The 23,707-nt window shown below is 49.6% G+C and overlaps 2 protein-coding genes across 2 annotated transcripts; one reads left to right on the forward strand and one right to left on the reverse strand.

Moving 5' to 3' along the window:
* Positions 1 to 756: 756 nt before the first annotated feature.
* On the forward strand, positions 757 to 17,815 carry ccdc9b (coiled-coil domain containing 9B). Its single transcript, XM_084681766.1, has 14 exons — positions 757 to 909; positions 5,982 to 6,086; positions 6,195 to 6,299; positions 6,577 to 6,705; positions 7,104 to 7,241; positions 9,423 to 9,494; positions 10,874 to 11,043; positions 12,325 to 12,374; positions 13,060 to 13,110; positions 13,291 to 13,390; positions 14,392 to 15,049; positions 15,407 to 15,443; positions 15,525 to 15,607; positions 16,001 to 17,815. Exons 1-14 carry the CDS (start codon positions 898 to 900, stop codon positions 16,025 to 16,027), a joined length of 1,737 nt encoding a protein of 578 aa, XP_084537892.1. The 5' UTR covers positions 757 to 897; the 3' UTR covers positions 16,028 to 17,815.
* Positions 17,816 to 21,367: 3,552 nt separating this feature from the next.
* On the reverse strand, positions 21,368 to 23,477 carry LOC146300223 (uncharacterized). The gene has a single exon (XM_084683345.1). The coding sequence runs from the start codon at positions 22,753 to 22,755 to the stop codon at positions 22,075 to 22,077; it is 681 nt and encodes a 226-aa protein (XP_084539471.1). The 5' UTR covers positions 22,756 to 23,477; the 3' UTR covers positions 21,368 to 22,074.
* Between the last annotated feature and the right edge of the window lie 230 nt (positions 23,478 to 23,707).

Raw genomic sequence — 23,707 nt, forward strand, 5'->3', positions numbered from 1 at the left:
GCCTGTCAGGCAAACCAGCTGCTACTGAGACGGCAGGAGGACAGCGGGAAGGAGACAGGAACCTCGTTTTGGGAAACGTGTTTGTGTGCTCTGAGGCAAAACACAAACGGGCTGGGTTGGATTTGTGAGTGTCTTAGGGTCTGTTTGTTTACCGTATGAAGGCAGAGCTATCTGTGGACATTCTCCTGTTTCCTTTTAAATCCAGAGTGGAGTGAGTGTTCGTGGGGAGGGGGCAGCATTTAACCAGCGTGTTCGAAGCAGAGGAACAGGGAAGGGGGTGTGAAGGGTAATTTTATCTGAGAGCAAGTGCCCCAGAGAGAGAGCGAGAGAGAGAGAGCGAGAGAGAGAGAGCGAGAGAGAGAGAGAGCGAGAGAGAGAGAGAGAGGGAGAGGGAGGGAGACAGTGAGAAGGAGGGAGAGAGAAAGAGAGAGAGCGAGAGGGAGAGAGAGAGAGCGACAGGGAGGGAGAGAGAGTGAGAGGGAGACAGTGAGAGGGAGGGAGAGAGAGTGAGAGAGAGGGAGAGGGAGGGAGACAGTGAGAAGGAGGGAGAGAGAAAGAGAGAGGGAGAGAGAGAGAGCGACAGGGAGGGAGAGAGAAAGAGAGAGGGAGGGAGAGAGAGAGAGAGAGAGAGAGAGAGAGAGGAGGGACGTAGAGACAGTATGTGTCCGAGAGGGTGGGAGGGACGAAGTGAGAAAGATCGAGAGTGAGCGAGCTGGCGGGTGGGTGCTGTGAAATCCGATAAAGGGGGGGCGGGGGGGCTCAGAACGTTTGTTAGACGTGTTGGCGTTCAGCCCAACTTGGCTCATTGTAATCAAGGCATGATCGTGGACCCCAGCCTGCTGCCTCTGCTGCCCCGGCCGCCTCGCATTTGGACTGAGCCCAGCTTCTACCACTGACATGGAGAGAGCCGTAAGTGCCTCCTCTCTCTCCCTCTCTCTCCCTCTCCCTCTCCCTCTCTCTCTCTCTCTCTCTCTCTCTCTCTCTCTCCCTTTCCCACGCGCTCTCTCCATTTCTCGCTTAGCTTTTGGAATATCTCTCTCTCGCTCTGTCTTTCTCTATCTCACCCCCCCCCCATGCAGGCTTCCTATGTTCCCTGTTCTAGTATTTAGCCGAGGTTGTAGCTAGTTACCAATGCAGTGTCTTAGTTAGTGGAGTGAGTGGTCACTGCCTCCGGTCCCCAGCCTCCGGTAGGTGTCCAGGGAGGGAACCCAGCCAGCCTCGGTTCAGCGGGCCTCCAGCCTCGGTTCAGCGGGCCTCCAGCCTCGGCCCAGCGGGCCTCCAGCCTCGCCATGGGCACTGTCCGGTGTGTGTGTGTGCGTGTGCGTCGGAGTGTCAGTGTCCGTTTGTGTATATGAAACACAGTTGCTCAGGACCCGCTCCCTTGATTAACAAGCCGGACTGGAAGGTGCACCCTCGTATTCCAGACGCTTCCTGTCCTCCATGACCACTTCTTCTCTCTGCAGTGTGGTTGTCTCTCTGAGGGGCTGGCTGCTCTGGTGTCCCTGCAGCGAGGGGCTAGCTGCTCTGGTCTCTGCAGCGAGGGGCTAGCTGCTCTGGTCTCTCTGCAGCGAGGGGCTAGCTGCTCTGGTCTCCCTGCAGCGAGGGGCTAGCTGCTCTGGTCTCTCTGCAGCGAGGGGCTGGCTGCTCTGGTCTCTGCAGCGAGGGGCTAGCTGCTCTGGTCTCTCTGCAGCGAGGGGCTAGCTGCTCTGGTCTCTCTGCAGCGAGGGGCTAGCTGCTCTGGTCTCCCTGCAGCGAGGGGCTAGCTGCTCTGGTCTCTCTGCAGCGAGGGGCTGGCTGCTCTGGTCTCTGCAGCGAGGGGCTAGCTGCTCTGGTCTCTCTGCAGCGAGGGGCTGGCTGCTCTGGTCTCTCTGCAGCAAGGGGCTAGCTGCTCTGGTCTCTCTGCAGCGAGGGGCTGGCTGCTCTGGTCTCTCTGCAGCGAGGAGCTGGCTGCTCTGGTCTCTCTGCAGCGAGGGGCTAGTTGCTCTGGTCTCTCTGCAGCGAGGGGCTAGCTGCTCTGGTCTCTCTGCAGCGAGGGGCTGGCTGCTCTGGTCTCTCTGCAGCGAGGGGCTGGCTGCTCTGGTCTCTCTGCAGCGAGGGGCTAGCTGCTCTGGTCTCTCTGCAGCGAGGGGCTGGCTGCTCTGGTCTCTCTGCAGCGAGGGGCTGGCTGCTCTGGTCTCTCTGCAGCGAGGGGCTAGCTGCTCTGGTCTCTCTGCAGCGAGGGGCTAGCTGCTCTGGTCTCTCTGCAGCGAGGGGCTAGCTGCTCTGGTCTCTCTGCAGCGAGGAGCTGGCTGCTCTGGTCTCTCTGCAGCGAGGGGCTAGCTGCTCTGGTCTCTCTGCAGCGAGGGGCTGGCTGCTCTGGTCTCTCTGCAGCGAGGGGCTAGCTGCTCTGGTCTCTCTGCAGCGAGGGGCTAGCTGCTCTGGTCTCTCTGCAGCGAGGGGCTGGCTGCTCTGGTCTCTCTGCAGCGAGGGGCTGGCTGCTCTGGTCTCTCTGCAGCGAGGGGCTGGCTGCTCTGGTCTCTCTGCAGCGAGGGGCTGGCTGCTCTGGTCTCTCTGCAGCGAGGGGCTGGCTGCTCTGGTCTCTCTGCAGCCAGGGGCTAGCTGCTCTGGTCTCTCTGCAGCGAGGGGATGGCTGCTCTGGTCTCTCTGCAGCGAGGGGCTAGCTGCTCTGGTCTCTCTGCAGCGAGGGGCTAGCTGCTCTGGTCTCTCTGCAGCGAGGGGCTGGCTGCTCTGGTCTCTCTGCAGCGAGGGGCTGGCTGCTCTGGTCTCTCTGCAGCGAGGGGCTGGCTGCTCTGGTCTCTCTGCAGCGAGGGGCTGGCTGCTCTGGTCTCTCTGCAGCGAGGGGCTGGCTGCTCTGGTCTCTCTGCAGCGAGGGGCTAGCTGCTCTGGTCTCTCTGCAGCGAGGGGCTGGCTGCTCTGGTCTCTCTGCAGCGAGGGGCTGGCTGCTCTGGTCTCTCTGCAGCGAGGGGCTGGCTGCTCTGGTCTCTCTGCAGCGAGGGGCTGGCTGCTCTGGTCTCTCTGCAGCGAGGGGCTGGCTGCTCTGGTCTCTCTGCAGCCAGGGGCTAGCTGCTCTGGTCTCTCTGCAGCGAGGGGATGGCTGCTCTGGTCTCTCTGCAGCGAGGGGCTAGCTGCTCTGGTCTCTCTGCAGCGAGGGGCTGGCTGCTCTGGTCTCTCTGCAGCGAGGGGCTGGCTGCTCTGGTCTCTCTGCAGCGAGGGGCTGGCTGCTCTGGTCTCTCTGCAGCGAGGGGCTGGCTGCTCTGGTCTCTCTGCAGCGAGGGGATGGCTGCTCTGGTCTCTCTGCAGCGAGGGGCTAGCTGCTCTGGTCTCTCTGCAGCGAGGGGATGGCTGCTCTGGTCTCTCTGCAGCGAGGGGCTGGCGCCGTCCGGCAGCCAGTCTCTCCTCGCTCCTGTTCCCTGTTCCCTGGGTGTCGTCAGGGTTTCCAAACACAACAGGCCCTGACGACCAGGAGCTGTAAGCTCACTTCCAACAGGCGTCAGAAACACAGTTGAGTTGAGCAGTCTTTGTTCTGCTGGTTCCTGCACTGTGTGTTGCTGACTGCTTCTCATTACTCAGTGATGTAATGAGATAGTGTTTTTAATGAATGGTAGAAAGATTTACCTGAATGTTTTGATGTTCGTTTTGGAACTGTAAAAGGCTTACACATTTCAAATTGGGGTCAGGTATCAAATGGTGTAGTACAATACTGACATATCCTTAAAAATCAGAGAGGAAAGTGGATGCATGTGAGTCCGCTCTTCTCCCCCATGCCAGCCGCGCTATGAGACCGGCAGCTTGTCTGTGTGGGCAAGAATGGCGATGCGGCGGAGGTGGAAAACCCCAGAAGAAGAATGGCATCCTGGCCTGAGTGCTGTGACTCATTGTTCCGCGCTGCACGGAATGTCACATGGAGCTGCGAGGATTCTCTTTTGTCATCACTGTGGCGACGGCGGTTACCTGGCAGATAGACAGGCAGAGAGACAGGCAGAGAGACAGGCAGAGAGACAGGCAGAGAGACAGGCAGAGAGACAGGCAGATAGACAGGCAGAGAGAAAGGCAGATAGACAGACAGGCAGACAGACAGGCAGACAGACAGGCAGACAGATAGACAGGCAGACGGGCAGCTATTGCCACATGCAGAATGTTGACCTCCTCGTCAGGGTAGTTTCTTTTCGAAGGCTGACGAGCCTTTCAGTCTTAATTAAATAGAAAATGTTTTATTCTAGCAGTTAAAATATTAAACAGTCCTTGTCCCGGGTGCTTGTTTTAGTGTTTGTATTGTTCAGTCTCAAGGTTACTCTGGTAGTGGTGGTTTGTTACGGCATCATAGCAGGGAGAAGGGCTTTTGTGTATTCCAGACTACTGTGGCAGGCTGGGGGGGCATGGCTGGGTCAGTTCTCCTGAACAGGAAGTGGTGTTTCTCTGAACAGGAAGTGGTGTTTCTCTGTGCTACATCACTAGCTTGGGCCGTGTTTATATGTGCCTTCCAGAGGCTGTGCGGTGGTAGTCGGGTCGTCTTTCGTAGCGCATAAGCTAAGCTCAGCACAAACCCAGCACTGGCCCAAGGGGCAACACCCATTCTGTGCATTCTGAAGGCTCCAGTAGAAAAGCTCAATTGTGTCTGCCCTGCATGTTTGAGATGTTTCCCTCTTTCAACACACCTGATTCAAATAAATGGGTCGTTACCAGGCTTCTGCTGAGCTTGAAAATGACCCATTCATTTGAATCAGGTGTGTCCAGTGCAAAACATGCAGGACAGTGGGTTCTGAGGACCAGGGTTGGTAAAGGCTGTTTTAGATGATGGGGTGTGGGCAACTTTACCGGCCTAATCTGATCAGTTAGCAACATGACACATGACAGCGATCCTGTTAGGGTAAGCATCTTCTGAGCGCAGGGGACAACGAGCTGCTGTGAGTCGGGGTTTTGAGCTGCTTGACTGTCCTTCTGCAGTCGCCCGTCAGCTGAGCTGAAGGCTGAGGTGGAGGAGCTGCTCTCTGCCACTGGCTGCTGCCAAGGTTCACCTTGTGCATCCTTAGTATCTGTTACTGTAACCTGCTTTTTATTCTTAATTCGTATTACCTCTTCTTGCCTCCTGCAATGTCACATTTCCCCCTCAGGGAACAGTAAAGGATCAGTAAAGGGTCTTTGAGGGTGTAGGGGGGGGTTTGGGTGCAGTTCATATGCAGGCATATTTGAAGTCTTCTCGACACTGCTGGTATAAAGAACGAAATACATGTGAGTGGAATACCTACTAATACTACTGCTACTATTGCCCTGTCAGTCATGTGCTCTTCAGTCCTCTCTCAAGCTGTTCAAGGAAACTACACTAACTATACATCATACATCCCAGAACCCTCTGCCCAGGTGATGAGCTCAGAAAAAGCATGTCAGACAGTATGACTTAGTCTCCATAAGAGCCATGTAGCTGCTTTAGATTCCTGTAACAGGGATTCAAGTTACTACTACCTTGGCTGTGTTGGGCCTGAACACGCTACGTCACTGTTACCAGATCTCCATCGATCCTTCCAGCTGACAGCATTACACGGGTGCCCTTGGTGTCCATGGATTCAGTTGATCAGTGACAGGGTAGCAGTGTGGCTGGTCCCACCGCACCTTGTCCCTGTAGCAGTCTGAAGCCACGCTGTGATTAGGAGGGGACCTCTGGTCGTTTGAGGAAGACTTCAGCTGACGTGTTAGGATGTTTAGGATAGTTTGCACTTAAGATTCCTGCTGGGTAACTGACCCCTATAATGAACTGTCCATCTGTGTGTGTGTTTGTGTGTGTGTGTGTGTGTGTGTGTGTGAGAGAGAGAGAGAAAGGCCAAAAGACAGTGTGTCCACAATTCAACCACTATGTCATAAATGTTTGGGGCGTTGTTTAGTTCCAAATCACACAAGTTCACATCTATGCTTTTATTAGTTTGCGAGTCCAGTCTGGCTCAGTCTCTTTGGTCCTCATGAAGACAGCACTGTCCCCTTCCACCCAGAGCCCCAGCGACCTACTGCCCAAGAGGGAGCAGAGAGACAAGGAGCTGGACAAGAAGATTGAGGCCCTGCGCCAGAAGAACCAGGCCCTCATGAGGAGGTACCAGGTGGGCAGAGCTTTCAACCTCCAGCACCACCACACTGACTCCTCCACGCTAAGGTCGTCACCATCAGCTGCTGTTTATCGGAGGTGTCGTCCTCTCTGTCCCTTACAGGAAGTGGAGGAGGACAAGAAGAAGGCGGAGGAGGAAGGGAAGGCCCTGCAGAACCGGAAGGGCAAAGCGGACGACCTGACCATCACCATTAACAATTCCACCACTGTGAGAGATGTAGCTTGTGGCTAGCAGGCTAGCTGTGTGTGTTCCAGTGCGGTAGCAAGCTAGCTAGCCGTGTGTGTGTGTACTAGTGCTGTTGCTAGCTGGGTAGCTGATGTGTTCCAGTGCTGTATAGCTAGCTAGCTAGATTGGTGTGTTCTAGCGCTTTAACTAGCTAGCTGGCTGTGTGTGTTCCAGTGCTCTAGGTAGCTAGCTGGCTGTGTGTGTTCCAGTGCTCCCCTGTCAGGCTGTCCTGTTGACCCGGGCTGGGCCTGTGTTCCAGGAGGCCCGTGTGGTGGTGACCCGGCCAGGGGCTGGGCTGTGTGGGGGGGCCAGGGAGGGCTGTCCCCCAGGGGCTGGGCGAGCCAAGACGAGGCAGCTGCTGGTCACCATGGCAGGGAACCACTCCAAGGTAGAGAACCCTCTCACAGTGGTCAGCCTGCATTTGTGGACCACTTGTACCTTATATCTGGATGAACTTTGCAGACTGTGTGTGCAGACTGTGTGTGTGATTTTTTTTTTTCTGTGAAATCTTTTTTCAACTTTTCTAAACTGTTTCTTAACTTTTTTCAAAAATATTTTTCGAAAATATTATTTTAACCATTTTTGGGCATATATATTTTTTGTAACGTTTTTGTTGATATTTGTTTAAACAATTTCAGGAGTGAAAGTAATTATAAATAAATATGAATAAAATAAATAGTGTTGTAAGTACAGATACCAGAAAAAGTATTTGTAGTTAGTTCCTCCCATCTGTGGTGTTGTGGTGTAGCTGTGAGGCACGTTGATGTGAGTGTCTGTTGCCCTCAGGGGGTGAAGCGGGTGGTGAGTGAGAGGATGACCAGGAGGGGGCCGGGCCCCCACAACCACCCCCTGGAGGACAGGCCCCCACGGGCAGCCTTGGAGGGCAGAGCCAGGCCCCCCTATGGGGGGGAGACTGGAGCACAGGTGAGCCCCCCCCCCTCTCCCCCCGGACACACACACACCTTGCCATGTGGTTGCCTGACAACCAACACCTGTCTGCTTACGTGTCTTGGAAGGGCTGTCGCTGGAGGACTGGCCCCTCCCCCCTGCTCCTCCCCCCTGCTCCTCCCCCCTGCTCCTCCCCCCCCCCTCCTCCTGTGATTGACCACAAAGCCTGAAGGGGAAGGGGGTGGAGACGGGGGTGGGAAGGGGGAGGGTGTTTGGGTTGACAGGGGGGTGTGGCTGGGGTCTGTCTAGACTGGAGGGGAGGAGTGTCTGGAACAGCTCCTGTAAAGCACACTGGGATCCTGGTCTGTATCAGTTAGATACAAACTGATCGATTGATTTACTATCTGTGGCATGTTGTGTTAAAGATGTGCTTAAAGTGCAGGTGAAACATATACACCCACCTGCATGAGTGCAGGCCACACACGCCAACATCTCCTGCTGCTCTGGGACCAGATCCCTGCTCTGCAGAGTCTCCGAACAGCTGCTTCAGACTGCCCCCCCCACACACACACACACACACACACAATCACACTCGTGGACACACACACTCACACACGCTCTCCAATCAACTTGCTGACGCACACCATGAACAGCTGATCATCTGGCCCTGTGGAGGGAGGGGGGCGGGGTTTGGGTGAAAATAGGGTTACAGAGTTGTCTCTGTGTGTGCGTGCGTGCATAGCAGTGTCTGTGTAACAATCTTGGAGTCTGCATATGTGCTAGGCTAGCCTCCCATAGTCCCTAGCCCACTGATGTCATATGGTAGCTGTGACATCACAAACACTATTTCTAGCCTATATTTGGGTCTGCTCTATGGTCCATCACAGGGACTCAGTCAGTGTTGGGGTTGTGGTAAGTTTAGCCATGACGATGTCATGGTGTCACCTCCAGTCCTGTTCCTGTTTCCATGGTTCTATTCAGAAACTGTGTAACTCAAATAACTACATCAGATAGTGCCTTGCTCTTCAGCATTAAATGTGTGTTTGTAGTGGAACCCAAGCTGGAACCAGAGCTTGTGACTGCAGCGTGGACTCATGGGCCTGTCATGCCCAGGGTACGGCCTAGTGGCCTCGCTGAAGGATGGGGCCCTGGCCAGGATCTGAGGAGGAGGGAGGGGACGAGGAGTGGGCCGGCCCTGCTCTGGAGCTGTCTGACTGGGGAGGGATCAGGGAGGGTCTGTCTGGTGTGTCTGCTCTGGGGAGAGAGAGGACCAGATAAGGAGAGACAGAGGGATGGGAAGGGGGAGGGGGATGGGAAGGGGGAGGGGGAGGGGGAGGGGGGAGGGAGGGAGAGGAACAGGGAGCCTTCTGTTTGCATCATGTTTCCTCCTTGTTTTCCCATCATCATGAAAAGATTGATGTGATCCTCATTAATATTCACACGTTTTTCTTTATACAAATGTGGTTGTGAATGTGGATAATAATGCTGCCAAGTGACAGAGCTGCAATGTACCAGATGTGTGAGAGGACAGAGGAGAGAGGGAGAGGGCTGTGTTTTGTCTGCTCTGGGAGAGAGGAACAAATAGTCTGTGGATGTCTTAAATCTCTCCTCCTGAGACAACCAGATTCATTCCAGCAGTCCTCACCCTCCCTCTGTCCTGGAGACGTCTGCTAATGGCAGCATGACTCACCCAGACACATTCACACGGGTGAACGCATGATGTCAAACTGACTTGAATATTTCTTCACACACAAAATCCCTCCCGTTGTACAGTGTTTGTCCACCAGGGGGCAGTGTAGTTCTGTCAGCCTGTAAGGTGTACACAGGATATGTTGGTGTCAGTTTTATGGCAGCCATAACAATGGCAGATCTGGACCTGCAGGAGTAATGGTACATCATTGATTGATAAACAGCTGAAAGACATGGGAAGCATAATGATAATGTAACTGTCATCTCTCTTTCTCTCCGTCTTCCCCTCCTCTCTCCCTCTGTCTCATCCTCCCTACCTCTCTCCTTCTATCCGCTCTTCCTTTCATTCCCGATACCTCTCTTCTCTCTCTCTCTCCCTCTCTCTCTCTCTCTCCCTCCCTCTTTCTCTCCATCCCCCCCCCTCTCTCTCTCTCTCTCTCCCTCTCTCTCTCCCTCCCCCCCCCCTCTCCCTCTCTCCCTCTCTCTCCCCCCCCCCCCCCCTCCTCTCTCTCTCTCGCTCTCTCTCAGGATGAGGTGAGGCAGGACCAGAGGCAGACAGAGGAGCGTTATAGTGTTTTGGAGTGTGAGCAGTACTACCAGGTAAGACATGACCCAGACATGTTGAAGCCTTGAGGCACTCTACACACACACAACCCAGTACTACCAGGTAAGACATGACCCAGACATGTTGAAGCCTTGAGGCACTCTACACACACACAACCCAGCGGTCAGACAGTGTCCATGAGGGCCAGCTGCTCTGTGCTGGGCTGCTCAGCTGCAGGCTGCTCAGGTGCAGCTGCCTCTTCTGCTGCCTCTTCTGCTGCCTCTTCTGCTGCCTCTTCTGCTGCCTCTTCTGCTGCCTCTTCTGCTGCCTCTTCTGCTGCCTCCTCTGCTACCTCCTCTGGTTATCAGCCCCGCCCTGGAGAACAGGTTACGCAATGCCTCTGTTTCTCCTCTGTGGAAGCTGGATGTGATTGCATAAGGAGGTGATTGCAGGTCCTAGGCTGTGCTAACCGGCCTGCGCCAACTGCAGAAGAACTGGAGTGTGTGTGTGTGTGTGTGTGTGTGGGGGGGGGGTATTCAACATTGTTTTGTACCTCCACATACTCAACTGTACACATTTGTACAGGTCTTCATCGCCATCATCATGGCCTGCTAGTGTTACAAGCTGTGAAGGAGTCGCAGTCCTTCTCATCCCTGTGTTGCCCTCCTCCCTAATTGAAAGCTACAATCAGACAGCTCCGCGGCCCCTGAGGGCCTCCCTGGGAGACCCTGTAGAGGCAGGAAATTGAAAGTGTTAATTAGCGCTTTGGCTAACGGAGACAGCAGGGGACTGCCTGTTGGAACATGCGACATCCGCCGTCCCCTGTGACCCCTGCGTCCCCGAGCAGGAGAGAACCAGAGGGACGAACACTCTCTCATCCTGGAGACCGCCCGTAGGAGAACCAAATGTTTACCTGCCTCTGATTGGCTCGCACCTCAGAGCAAAACAACACTTGTCAGATCCCAGTGTGTCCTTCTCATCTTCTACCATTCTGGTTATTTCTCTCTCTGTCATGCGTTTGTGTCCTTTCTGTCCCCTATCAACAAACAAAACAAATTTAGCAAAGATCAATTCAGTGTCTTATTGATTTCCGCTCCCGTTGAGAGAGGCTGTGTTTTCCTGTTACTCCTCGGAAGTCATCCTGCAGCTCTGGGCCGGCTGCGGGCCCTTCTCCAGCCTGCTGCTTCCACAGCTTCACCAGAGGCCCCGGGCCCCTGAGGGAGACTCCTGAGGGAGGCCCCGGGGCTGGGAGACCACCGTCACTAACACATCTGACTGTAAAAATAGACCGTTCAGTCAACTCTGACCACTGAAATACCGTAGAAATATGCACTTCCGATTCTTGATCTTCCACTGTACATTCTACGTGCACTGCGTGCATCGCTGCGGATGAAAGCGTCCGCTGGGTGACTAACGTGTGACTTTGTCTCCCCAGGATGCAGAGCTGCCAGGCCAGACTGAGCTCAGTCTCTCCAGAGAGGAGCAGCAGGAGTACCTGCGCTGGAAGAAGGAGCGCGAGCAGATCGACCGAGAGAGAGTCGCTCGCCACAAAAACTCCAAGGGCCAGTGGAGGAGGGCCTGGGACCTGGACAAGACGGATCACATGTAAGCTTGAAGCACAACCGCAGCCCTCCTGTTTAACACCAGACTGCTTAACTACCAGCTCTGCTAGTGTCGGCCATTTCAGCCAGCGCATGGTTGTTTGTTTGGTTTGCCGAATGCATGTCTGCACATTTGTTTGCACATTTGTTTGCACACTTTAGGGTGAAGTTTGGATAAATAGACACTACAATTTATTTTTGATTTTGGGCTGAACTGTCTCTTTAAGCTTGTACCTAACCTCCATGCATCTCACCCCAACTAACTCCTTTAACCAAAAACATCCTGTGACGAAGGCTTGTGAGAAACTGTAGCAGAAAGGAAATGCCTGGAGGAATAAAAATGTTGTCTCTTAGATGTACTTTCTTCTTTGTATTGTATGATTGGCTGCTCTTAATAACTGAATGCAGAATTAGAATGTTGTAGGGATTTAGAGAGACTCCATTTGGACCCATGTCCAATCTTATGATGCTTATACCATCACAAGACGAGATCTGATCAAGTCCCATGATACAAACAACATTAGCAGACTGTCACACTAAATTTAATAATATTGCAACTGGTTTTTAATGTTCCAGACTAATACACATCTGTCAATTGTACTGGTAACTAAAAATCACATGTGCTTACATGTATCAACAGTGTGACCCCTGTCACCCCAAACTAGCTTTTCATACATCACTACCCAGGAAGACAAGAAAGCAGCACTGTGGTCTTTGTAGTTTGGTGGTTATCAGCTGCATCTGCAGTGCTCAGAGCGGCCTAGTAGGAACATAAATAAACAAGCTATTTAGAACAAGCGGACAAACTTAAAAGGGACCAGGGAGACTATATTTACTCAGGGGTGAAATGCCTTGCCTTTTTTGGCAAGGGTTTAAAAAGGCCCCTTGAGTCTGAATAGTGGACTAAATGTCGTTTTGACTCGAGAGTTTAGATGTTCAAGTAAGGAGGAGGGCATGGGTCAGAAACCCAATGGGCAGGAGTAGCCTGCCCCCGGCTCACACTACCAGTCAGGACACATGTCCAGGGCAGATGAATGTGGGCAGTCCTGATAAATGAACCCAGTGGAGGGCTAAGTGGAATGTTAACTCTAAGGTTAGTGGTACAGTTACAGGATAGGTGCCCAACCATTAAGCCCCATGGACTCTTCATTAACTATGGTAAGAATGTGCATGTTTACATTCTACACCAGACTGTCACCCAGAACTTGTACTGTGCCTGTTTATAGTTCTCTCCCAGCAGCTTATTGGGGTGTCCTTCTTCTGTAAACTAAACCTTTGCCTGAAGGTTTTCAGATAAATCCCATGGAGAGAGAGACAGAGGGCCTCAAACTAGAGGTGAGACTTTTGGTTGGTAAAAAATAATAATCAGAATTTCCGTTTGCTCAAATTCAAACAACAAAATTCAGGTCCCAAAAATTGTATAACAAAAAAATGTATATTCTTAAATTGTATAACAAATTCAATCTTCCAAAATTATATAACAAAAATGTACATCTTCAAAAGTTCAAATAAAACTAAATTCAGGCTACTGAAATTCTAAAGATTGTTTAAAAAAAATATATATATATATATATATATATTTAGCTGAAAAATTCCGATCCGATTGCCTTACCTGTGCTCGGTATTCCGGATGTTGCAATCAGAATTCTTTTCATCAATATTTTTTTTTCTTCTCAAATTTTTTCAGAACTGAATATTTGCTTTAGAATTTGAGCAACCAGAATGTCTTTTTTTTTTTTTTTAATTTTTTAAAATCAGAATTTCATTATTTGAATTTGAGCCATCTGAATTTACAGACCTTACATTTTTTTTACATCAAAATAAATTTGACAGATGAATTCAAAATTCAGGTATGGTTTTCAAATAAAAATATTTAGATGCTATGAATTTGGTGGTGTTTAAATTTCCATATTAAGTATTCAATGCCTTTTTAAAATTCAAAACATAATGTCACTAATTTGCTTCCATAGAGGAGAGGAAAAACGTGTTGATTACAGACAATACTGTGTTTGGTTTCCAGGTGGGAAGAGTGCAAGGAAAGGTTATCCCAAACCAGTTGCTGACTCAGGAGGTGAGGGTTCCTCTTGCTCGGGGCTGTACAGTGCAACTTTCGCTGCCATTTTGTACAGTTTATTGCAACAGTCACCTGGAGCCTCCAGAAACTCAGTGGTATAGAAAGTACTCTGATATCAATGTCTGTCTAGTGGTCATGTGGTTCAAAGATTTTTATCTTCAAACGTGTCCCACACAGGCCGCCATACAAGGGGCAAAGGAGACGAGGGGGGCAAGAAGGTGCCCGTGGTGGGCAGCAAGGCCAAGGGCAAAGATCGTCTGACTGGACGTGCCAGAAGGTGAGTAGAGCCCGCGGTGAGGCGGCAGACGTGCAGTAGGCAGACGTGCAGCAGACAGACGTGCAGCAGGCAGACGTGCAGCAGACAGACGTGCAGCAGGCAGACGTGCAGCAGGCAGACGTGCAGCAGGCAGACGTGCAGCAGGCAGACGTGCAGCAGGCAGACGTGCAGCAGGCAGACGTGCAGCAGGCAGACGTGCAGCAGGCAGACGTGCAGCAGGCAGACGTGCAGCAGGCAGACGTGCAGCAGGCAGACGTGCAGCAGGCAGACGTGCAGCAGGCAGACGTGCAGCAGGCAGACGTGCAGCAGGCAGACGTGCAGCAGGCAGACGTGCAGCAGGCAGACGTGCAGCAGGCAGACGTGCAGCAGGCAGACGTGCAGCAGGCAGACGTGCAGCAGGCAGACGTGCAGCAGGCAGACGTGCAGCAGGCAGACGTGCAGCAGGCAGACGTGCAGCAGGCAGACGTGCAGCAGACGCCCTGAGGCAGCCTCACCGCTGTCCTGCCACTTCAGTCAAGTGTCTCGTCTGGCTGCAGGCCCTCGGGGACGCTCGGGGGATAGAACGCAGCACATGTCAAACTGGTTTGTCTTCTCACATGGGAAACTTCCTCTTAAAAGCTCTGTTTGTTCCATAAGACATCTGTCAAGTGGTTGTCACACTTACCGGTATACCAGGAGAGGCTAGCTCCATCCTGTCTGTCCTCATGCAGTATTTATGTCCTTTCCTGCTGTGGGCCTTTACTGCCCATCCTCCACTCCTCCATGTTGGTCTTAAGGGATGATAAGATGTGTTCCTGTTCTCCTTCCACAAACGCTCTTTCTCAGTTCCTCAACTCCATCACCGTCTCAGCCTTTCGTCCAAAGTCATCCTCTCTTGTACTGAACGCACACACCGTTTACCGTGTCGTAGATCCCAAAACTGGGTTTTTCTGTTGCTGATCAAGATGTTAGCTAGAGTACGGAATTCTTTGGCTCTTGTGGACTTAAAAACTGTCTTCCAGATGGGATGCAGATGAGGACGGGGGTCTCTCAAGGGCTTCTGAAACGAGCTTGGAAGAGTTTCTGGAGGAACTGGACGCCATGGGAGACCCAGAAGGGGACCAGCCAAAAGCGGAGACTCCAAGGGTCACAGAGGGTGACCTCAAAACAGAGTGTACACCTCTTGTGGAGGTGGTCAGTGAGGAGGGGGTTGGGGTTGAGCAGCTTACTGGGAACCCCAGCTCTCCCCCACACAGCACTCCTGAAGGTGAGACTGAGGCTGCGTCTCATAAGAGCCCCGAAAAGAAAGTTCGCTTTTCAGACGAGCTCATTCAAGAGGCCCGTCACAACAACATCTACCGTAGCAATTGCAGACATGGGTACAAGGAGCCCACAGACACCCAGGAAGCCGGTGACCCTCAGGACCAGGCAGAGCGACCTGCTGGAGAAGCCCAGACACAGAGCTCTTCGGTCGGGCAAGGACAACTGCCAAAAGTCTCTAAACCTCCCACGGCTCCTGCTCCCAGCTCCCCCACGGAGGAGAGAGCCTCTCCCCAGGACGTCTCTGCCCAGGACGTCTCTCCCCAGGACGTCTCTGCCCAGGACGTCTCTGCCCAGGACGTCTCTGCCCAGGACGTCTCTGCCCAGGACGTCTCTGCCCAGGACGTCTCTGCCCAGGACGTCTCTGCCCAGGACGTCTCTGCCCAGGACGTCTCTGCCCAGGACGTCTCTGCCCAGGACGTCTCTGCCCAGGACGTCTCTGCCCAGGACGTCTCTGCCCAGGACGTCTCTGCCCAGGACGTCTCTGCCCAGGACGTCTCTGCCCAGGACGTCTCTGCCCAGGACGTCTCTGCCCAGGACGTCTCTGCCCAGGACGTCTCTGCCCAGGACGTCTCTGCCCAGGACGTCTCTGCCCAGGACGTCTCTGCCCAGGACGTCTCTGCCCAGGACGTCTCTGCCCAGGACGTCTCTGCCCAGGACGTCTCTGCCCAGGACGTCTCTGCCCAGGACGTCTCTGCCCAGGACGTCTCTGTCCAGCCTCTAGAGCACGCCAAGAGCATCGGCAAGAAGTCAGGTAGGTCATGGGAGGTGTCACAGTGGGACAGAGGGAGGGTATGTGGGTTCACAGTGACTAACAGCAGGTTCTTCTAAACAGAGGAGCTGCTAGACTCCAGCCTGTCTCTTCTGACCCTGCAGTCAGGACAGATGACCCCAGCACACACCACCAGCACTGATAAGGTCAGTTAAGGAGAGGATGACAGGGTGGGTGGAGGATGCATGGATGACTAAGTGATGGATGGATGCATGGGCACGAGAGACAGATAAGGGATGGATTCCTCTGCATTGCAGATGTAATATATGTACAGTATTAGATTGTGATCAGGGTACAGTATAACTCACTGCTGAAGCGAGCATCAGCTTTTCAAGTGGCGTAGAAATAGCCAAGTGAAGCCGTCCCTGTTAATTTCCTGGCCTGCTGTAGCGGTATGATAATGTGTTCCCACCCACCTGCGCTCAGCCAGCAGAGAACACATACTGCAGCTCCCAGAGAGAACTGCTTGAAGTGGTGGATTAAGCGTTTACAAACATTCACAATTTATACCTGTAATATGTACATATGTTTCTTTTCAGGCCAGAGAGTATGGGAAGATTGTCTAAAGGACTTCAGATGTTGAAATATCACAGTCTGTATCAGAAGGAAACCTGGAGGATTTCCCATAAGCCTCGTAACAGATAAAGCACCTGCTTCCATTTGCTCTTTATTCGTAATTGAGAAAGAGAACTCAAACTTGAGTTTGGAAGAATCCAAGAGGGTTGATGTTTTTTACACGAGAATGATTAGAGAATAGGGTCATAACAAGTGACTAAAAGCATTTTCCTTTCTTGAAAAAACAAAACAAAAAAACTTAGATTACAAGCACTTTATTCTTTGAGGTAAGAGTATTGATGAGCTCTACATGACTGTAGCGTGTTGTTATTTGAATTACAGACATGAAACGGCTGTCTTTGTTTACATTTGAAGTTTTATTTAAAGCTCCTACAAACATTAAAGTTGATGTAAAGGAGCATTCAGTTCCTGATAGCTAATCAGTTTGACTGGGACCGCATGGCCGTGAGCTCACTACATCCAAGTGTTGTGCCTGACTTTGCCTTAGGGGTCATTTAAATGATTTTATGTAATTAGCATTATATGCTGATAATACTCTATGCCTTCTGTGTTGATTTCTTTAGGTCAGATCACGGGCTCCATTTGCACTTATAAGCCATCGATTGATGCAGTATTCACCCGTTCATTCAAATAGTTTACAGTTTCAGAACATCTTTATTTTAACTGTAAAAAACACAATACAAGTGCATTGTCATATGGAGTAGCCATACTGTGTATACATTTTCTAATACAATTCCCACTTGAAAAGAAAAGGAATTTTTCCCATAGTTGTGCCTTGAATATTGTTTCAAATATATAAAAAGGTCACCACAATGTATTTGGTTTGAATGACTTGAATTGTGTTCACTAACTTCATTTGTTGATTTAGTTAATGTGTCTCTGTGTGACTACAAAATGACATTGCTTAAGTTAGAGGAACTCTATGCATAGTGACGTAAGTAGAGAATAAAAATGACGACAATATCATTAGAGGTCTGGATTATACTTTAAGCATACTTAACCATGACTTAGAGCCATAACACGTTAATAGTACTTTCCTCCCCTTGTTTCCATCTTTATTCAGTAGTGCTGCAGTCATGAGGATGTGCAGTTCATCTCCACGGGTCTTGAACTGGAGACATGATCTGTTGGAAACACACAAATGCATCATGATTGCAAAACCTGAGTAATGATATTGTTGAACTGGACAAGGTAGGTAGTAAGAAGGTTGAGGTTTCTTCCTGAACTTTCCTGAATGTTGGCTGTTGGATGAAGTGTACAACAAGTAATGCAATGTTGTTAAACGGTCTGGACTGTGAAATGGACAGCAGAGACAGTAGAGAATGTGGATTCGATTCGAAGGAGAGCTGATCCTGATCTCGAATGTTGTTTGTTGATGGAAACGAGTTGACCTGGCTTCAGTCAGGTGTGTCTTCATCTTTAAAGCGTAGTTACATTTCATGTACCCTGCTCATCTGTTTATCCAAGGTTTGTCTGAACGGGGTTCTAAGTGCGTCATCACCAAACCTTGCTTAATCACACTTGACAAAGTGTTTGACTGACAATAATGTTCTGTTGGGTATCTGCTGTGTCTCCCTACCTGCTCCCTGTGGATACACACCGACAACCGAACGATCCAAAAGGAAAGATGTAAAACACACACAAGTTTTACCGTTATGTCTATAGAGCTGTTTACAGCTTCAGAACTCCAGAGGAATGTTTGTTGGGATAATAATTTCCAGGATCTGTTGTTGAGGATGGTGATGCAGTGCACTAATAAAGGCTCCTGTTTCAGACTGTTTTGGGGTCTTATGTGGCTTTTGACTTATGTACTCTAAGTAAAATCTCATGGTCTCGGATGTTAAAACTGCACACATTTAGGGTCTGATACATACATTCCAGGCAATGTCACTACCATCTGAAAGGGTCCATTCTCACACTGTCAGCTTTATATATCTACTCATTCGACTAAAAGTAAGATGAGAACAAGCTGTTTGTGATGGATTGTGCGTATCAGCAGCATTCCCATATCTCCGTTCGTACCATGCACAGTACAGTCCAGACGGTACAGGAGACGAGCCAGCCAGCCAGCCTGTCTCTGTCAGACAGCAGCTAGCCCAAGAGGTCCCCGGCCAGACCTAATGTTCTGAGAGTAGCCATGGCGATGTCCTGTAAATCTCCCTCTCTGCTCCTCTCCTTTTCCCTCTCTCTCTGAGTCTCAGGTGGGTCAAGGTCGGTGCTCATGCACCTGTGGCCACCGCCGTCACGTGTTGAACGAGCTGGAAAACAGGCAAGGGAACACGGGACGAGACAAACCGCTATTCATATACTCTCTATATACTCTCTATATACTCTATTGATATACTCTATATTGATATACTCTATATTGATATACTCTATTGATATACTCTATATTGATATACTCTATTGATATACTCTATTGATATACTCTCTATATACTCTATTGATATACTCTATATTGATATACTCTATTGATATACTCTATATTGATATGCTCTCTATATACTCTATTGATATACTCTATATTGATATACTCTCTATATACTCTATTGATATACTCTCTATATACTCTATTGATATACTCTATATTGATATACTCTATATTGATATACTCTCTATTGATATACTCTCTATTGATATATTCTATATTGATATACTCTATTGATATACTCTCTATATACTCTATTGATATACTCTCGCAAAAATAATGACGGCAAACTAGAACGGTTCTCATGATGTGACCTGCTGTGGAACCCAAGTAAAGGTCGAAGAGTAGCAGGACAGAACAGTGGCAAGCAGCCAGGTACATCAGGCTGCATGAGAGAGCCAGATCGTTCAAAATGAACCCTTGGAGGCCTGTTGCGCTGGCTACTGTTCCTTCCCAACCCAACTGTTAGCAGTCTCTGGGGTGTTGCTCTTTTAATTATCTTTCCACAGGCGTTCTCCAGGGCTGCCTTCTGTCGTTTAGGCCCCGGAGGGACGTGACCTACCACAGGACTTGGTTACTACTCAGTCTCTCTCCACAGCCTCTGACTCTTTTCTCAGGGTATTAGTTTGGTTTTAGTGTCTAAGGTTTGAAGGTGAGAATCAAAACTAGAGCTACCTCCTAAAGATATTGAATTTCAACCCACGGCCGTGCCATTCAGTGTACTTCCAGAACAGGTTCTACTAGGGTGAACACGTCTTCATTCTCTGCCTTCTCGGGCTAAATCTTTACTTTTAAACCCTTGAGGAGAGTTGTGGTGTGTTGTGAACCTGGCTGGGTGGTCAGTCAGGTCCTGGGGTCGTGCTTCATTCTCTGGCCCTCTTCAGGCTGATGAAGAGGGCCCGGGCCTGCCTGCTCCCAGACAGGTGGGCCTGCGCCTCTACTGAGCGCGTGCGTCATCTCTCCCGGCCTGTGTGGAGAAACAGCCTCACCTCAGCAGCTGGTCTGGTCTGATGGCACACTTTAGAATGCACAGTCTTTCATCTCTCCCTCCTTCTCTCACCCTTCTCCCTCTGTCTCTCATGCTCTCCCTCCTCCCTCCCTCCCTCCCTCCCTCCCTTCCAGAGGGCTAGGCTAATCCATCTGTCAATGTGCAGCTGGCCATACAGTTCTGAGTGATGTCATCATGTCTTGACTCTGTGTGTCAGCAGAGAGAAACAGCAGAAAACACACATCTGTGTAGATTACCTTGGTGTCATGAAGCCACTTACTGTTAGCTAATGGAGCCTGGAGACCAGAGAGTGGCATTTCCCTCCATCATCTTAATAATACATGAGCCCATATTTCATCCCGGACTCATTTAAAAGTCTGTTATGAGCTGACTTCAAATTGTTCTCTTGTTCAACCAACACATGTAAATTATTCATTAATGTACAATAGGACATTGAAACGCTTTGATATCGCTGCCTTTGTGAGTTTGTAGTTCACTCCCATCCACAGTGTTGGGTAGAGGAAGTATTTGGAAGGTCAAGCCTTAGAGAGTCAAAACTGTTCTTGTACTTCTGATCTGACAAGCCTTCCTAATAGTTGTGGTTGCCACAGAACGATTGGCACTAGAGGAATATCTTGACAACAACTTGGACGACCAAAGCAGTGGCTTCATCCAGGCTTTGCTTTGCTGTACACTTAAACAACCACCTGCTCTTGTGTAGCGAGTGCTGTAGGCACTGTGTAGAACTGTACAACTGTCCTTGTCAGAAATGGAAAAGAAATGCTTGGCTTATTCTATTCATCAACTATATAGAGCGACGGAAACATTTATGTTGCTGTGTTCACTTTCAATAAATAATACTTTTTCTGAAACCAGATTAAGAATGTCGAAAACAGCACAACCGGAGGGAATGCTCAGCCTTCGGCTTAGTGGACTGAGACGATCTTGAACATCCTGCGCAGACATCCTGGTGTGATGACCTGGTCTGTCACATTTCTATCTGGTATCAGTTAGACTGTAGAACACAGAGTAACAAACCCATGGCTGTCTTTTGTCGTTTACATTCCAGTGTTTTAAGTGATGCACCTCACAGACAACCACAAGCTGTCCTCCATGCTTTTATACACAGGCCTCTCGTTTTGGCTGCACACACCACAGACCAGGATTGTGTAACAGGCTCTTTGCTTCCTTTGTGCATTGTCAATACAGTGTGCTCAATCAATACACCTCCCTCACATGCTGCTCCGTGCTACAGTAATAAAAAATAACATACATTTTTCTGGTTTACAGAGGTCACCAGAAGTGACTCAGAGAGAGGATAGAGAGAGAGAGAGAGAGAGAGAGAGAGAGATAGAGAGAGAGAGGTGGGGGGGGGGAGAGAGAGGGGGGAGAGAGAATGCGGGAGGGAGAGAGTGCTCTGAGCAGTTTCAGACTTATAAACAGAGGGGTCTGTTATAGCTACTGGAACAAACATGCTTGCTCACACACGTTTAGCAGCTGTGGCTTTCTGTTGAAAAGCACAGAGATCTGATTAAGAACTGTCCAGATACATATCGCCGAGAGATGTTTTGCGTGGTTATGTGTGGTAGTTCCTAAATAAATGGCAGGTTAATTGCCCTACATTTTGAGAAAAAACAATACTTAATGTCAGCAATGGCCCAGTCAACAAGTCCTGCTATATCTTCTACTATTTTACCGTGATCCGATTGTATAAGATATTATATTTAGTGTAGGCTATTATCAAGCTTCTTCAATTCAAACAGAATTTGACATCAAGTAACATTTTACAAACTGGATTGTAATGTGACTATTAATTCAAAGATTCCAGATCTCAAACGATGAAATATTGAACATGAACCTATAGGTAATGCGATTGTGTTGAAGCCTAAACCTGAACAAAATGCAAACAAAGAATTATTTTACATGGACGTTTATTTGCCTCGTGAAATATACTAATGCACCTACCATCCATCGTTTTAATAAAAAGTATCTAATTCAACGAATTCTAGTTCGACGAAGGTCAAAAGTACCTCCCCTATGTACATTACCTACTACACAACACATTTACATGGTTACAGTGTATAATATACCTGAGCGTCTCTCATAACACAGGTTCCTCTAAAGCACGAATTAAAATGTATTCGTCCAAGGAAAATATAGCCTAGTGAAACGAAATGCAATATAAATGCATTCTTGTTTTATTAAATAGCCCAACCAGAATGGCAATGATAGAAGACTCTGTTAAGAGCTACAGTAAGTAATGCATAATTCACAAACTATAAGCATATTTTCTGTGTATCTCCTAAAAACACATAGCAGTTAAGTTTTCCATATGGATATAGCCTAATGAACATTAATTGCTAGAGGAGTTTTGAAGTAAAGGACGTAATTAAGGCATACTGTAACAGAAACGCATAGTTGTTGGGAAAACAAATATTATTTTCAAGCGGATAAAGTCATACACTTTCAGCCGTAGTCTTTGTTTGTCATCTCAATCAATCGTTCAGGAACGTGCATGGACCCTGTGCCATGTCCAATGTGAGCATTTGAAATGAGTTCCGAGAATAGCGTTGTATCCGACTTGTCAAACAGTTTTATTTCCGTCTCTGAAGGTGGCTTGGTCAGTTTCCTCCGCGACCGTGTTGGTTGGTGGCAGAGGCGGCCTTGCTGGAGGTGGATGATGCTGTCTCACTCAGAGCGACCTGCTCAGCAGCCGTCTCCGTGTCCTCTACATGTATGGTCCCATAGGCTCCTGTTGGCGGGCTCTGTCTATTCACTTCGGCCTGAGACGCCGGTCTTTCTCTCCCAACGGCGTTTTGTCTGTCTGCAGTTTCTGCTCGAGCAGACGTGTAGAGTCCCTTCGACAGAGAGTGCGCATCTTCTGATGAAGCGCCCTCGGAGGTAACGGCCGCGCTCCTGCTACTCCTGTCCCAGTGAAATACCTTGCTCTGGGGCACAGCACCCGGCCTGGTCTCATTGATAAATAAACGCTCTGTTTGTGTTGAGTTAGTGTCTGAGACGTTGGTACTCGTGGAGACATTGGTTGAGATGTTCGCTGTGGTTGTGCCCTCCTCGGGTATCACCGGCTTTAACTGAGAGGATGAGCTCGTGGGCTTCCATATCAAGCTGTAGTAAATAGCCAGAATAATGGCTGCTAAAGACACAGACAAAACATAAGCGAAAACAGTGGCTAATCTCACCCACTTTTTGTTTGTCTTTGCAGCCATCTTTGCCTTTTTGTCCCCAGTGTAAGTAGCAGGTTTGCCCCTCTCCATATTGGGCATAAAGTCCCGCTCTCTCATGTTTCCCCTGTTCTTCCCTCGCTGCTCCACCACCGCGTCCGTCTTGAAGGTTGCTTGTTCTCCACAGTCCGAGAGAAGACAGGATGCTGATTCCTGAGGCGAGGGATGAGGGGAAGCTCCTGCCTCGGACGGCCTGTGTTGCGAATAAACTGATTAAGGTTCATTCATTTCATACTCGAAAGCACTGCGGTTCATCCTCGAGACTCAGGGTGCAGGGTTGAGTTTTATCACGGACATCATGGATGTTGCATGTCGTTGATTATTGAGATCCTCAACATCCGATAGCGGGAAAGACAAATGTTTATTCCATCGACATTCCCGGGAAATGGACAGCTGGCCTGCAGGGTATCGGCAGTAAAAGATTCGATGTCATTTAGGCAATTAAAACGATCAAGTGAGATCATACGGTACACAACTGTTTATCTTGTCCAACAAATGAAGTGGCTTCATCAGCTAAAAATACCGGAGAGGGGGCGGGCCGAGGCTCTTAAAGGACCAGTTATCTGGGCAAGACAACAGGCCACCGTAATCATTCATGTCGTAGGACAAGAGTCTGAACATTTACACCGTCAGGGTCATTATTTTTCTTGGGCTGGAACGTGTTGTGCACCACTTCAACGGTTTGCCATAAGCGCACAGACATATGACACTACCAACAATTCAGCAACTATCTGTCTAAACAGGGCTGCCAATTTGCATACGTGTGTGCACGCAGGCTACTGTAATAAGGCTGAGTTAACAACATATTTACCTTCCAACTCATCAACCCGCATCTCAGACTTTTCAGCACCGTGGACAGCGGTAGCAAGTGACGACAAAAAGCAGGTTGTATTTAAATAACGTCATCAGAGAAATTATTCCGTCTGTAAGTCTGTAAAAATGACTAATACTTGAAAAAACAGGACATGTAATTTCACTGTCCCATTTACTGCATTTACTGGAAGATTTGCAA

The sequence above is a fragment of the Hypomesus nipponensis genome, chromosome 3 (assembly GCF_054491055.1).
Source record: "Hypomesus nipponensis isolate SF chromosome 3, ASM5449105v1, whole genome shotgun sequence".
Classification (NCBI taxonomy): domain Eukaryota; kingdom Metazoa; phylum Chordata; class Actinopteri; order Osmeriformes; family Osmeridae; genus Hypomesus; species Hypomesus nipponensis.

Bases quoted from the DNA above. Each gene is read 5' to 3' on its own strand.
- LOC146300223 (XM_084683345.1), bottom strand. From the start codon at position 22,755: ATGAGAGAGCGGGACTTTATGCCCAATATGGAGAGGGGCAAACCTGCT.
- ccdc9b (XM_084681766.1), top strand. The intron at 13,111-13,290 runs GTGAGGGTTCCT...TGTCCCACACAG, and splicing joins ACCAGTTGCTGACTCAGGAG to GCCGCCATACAAGGGGCAAA. The intron at 15,444-15,524 runs GTAGGTCATGGG...TCTTCTAAACAG, and splicing joins GAGCATCGGCAAGAAGTCAG to AGGAGCTGCTAGACTCCAGC.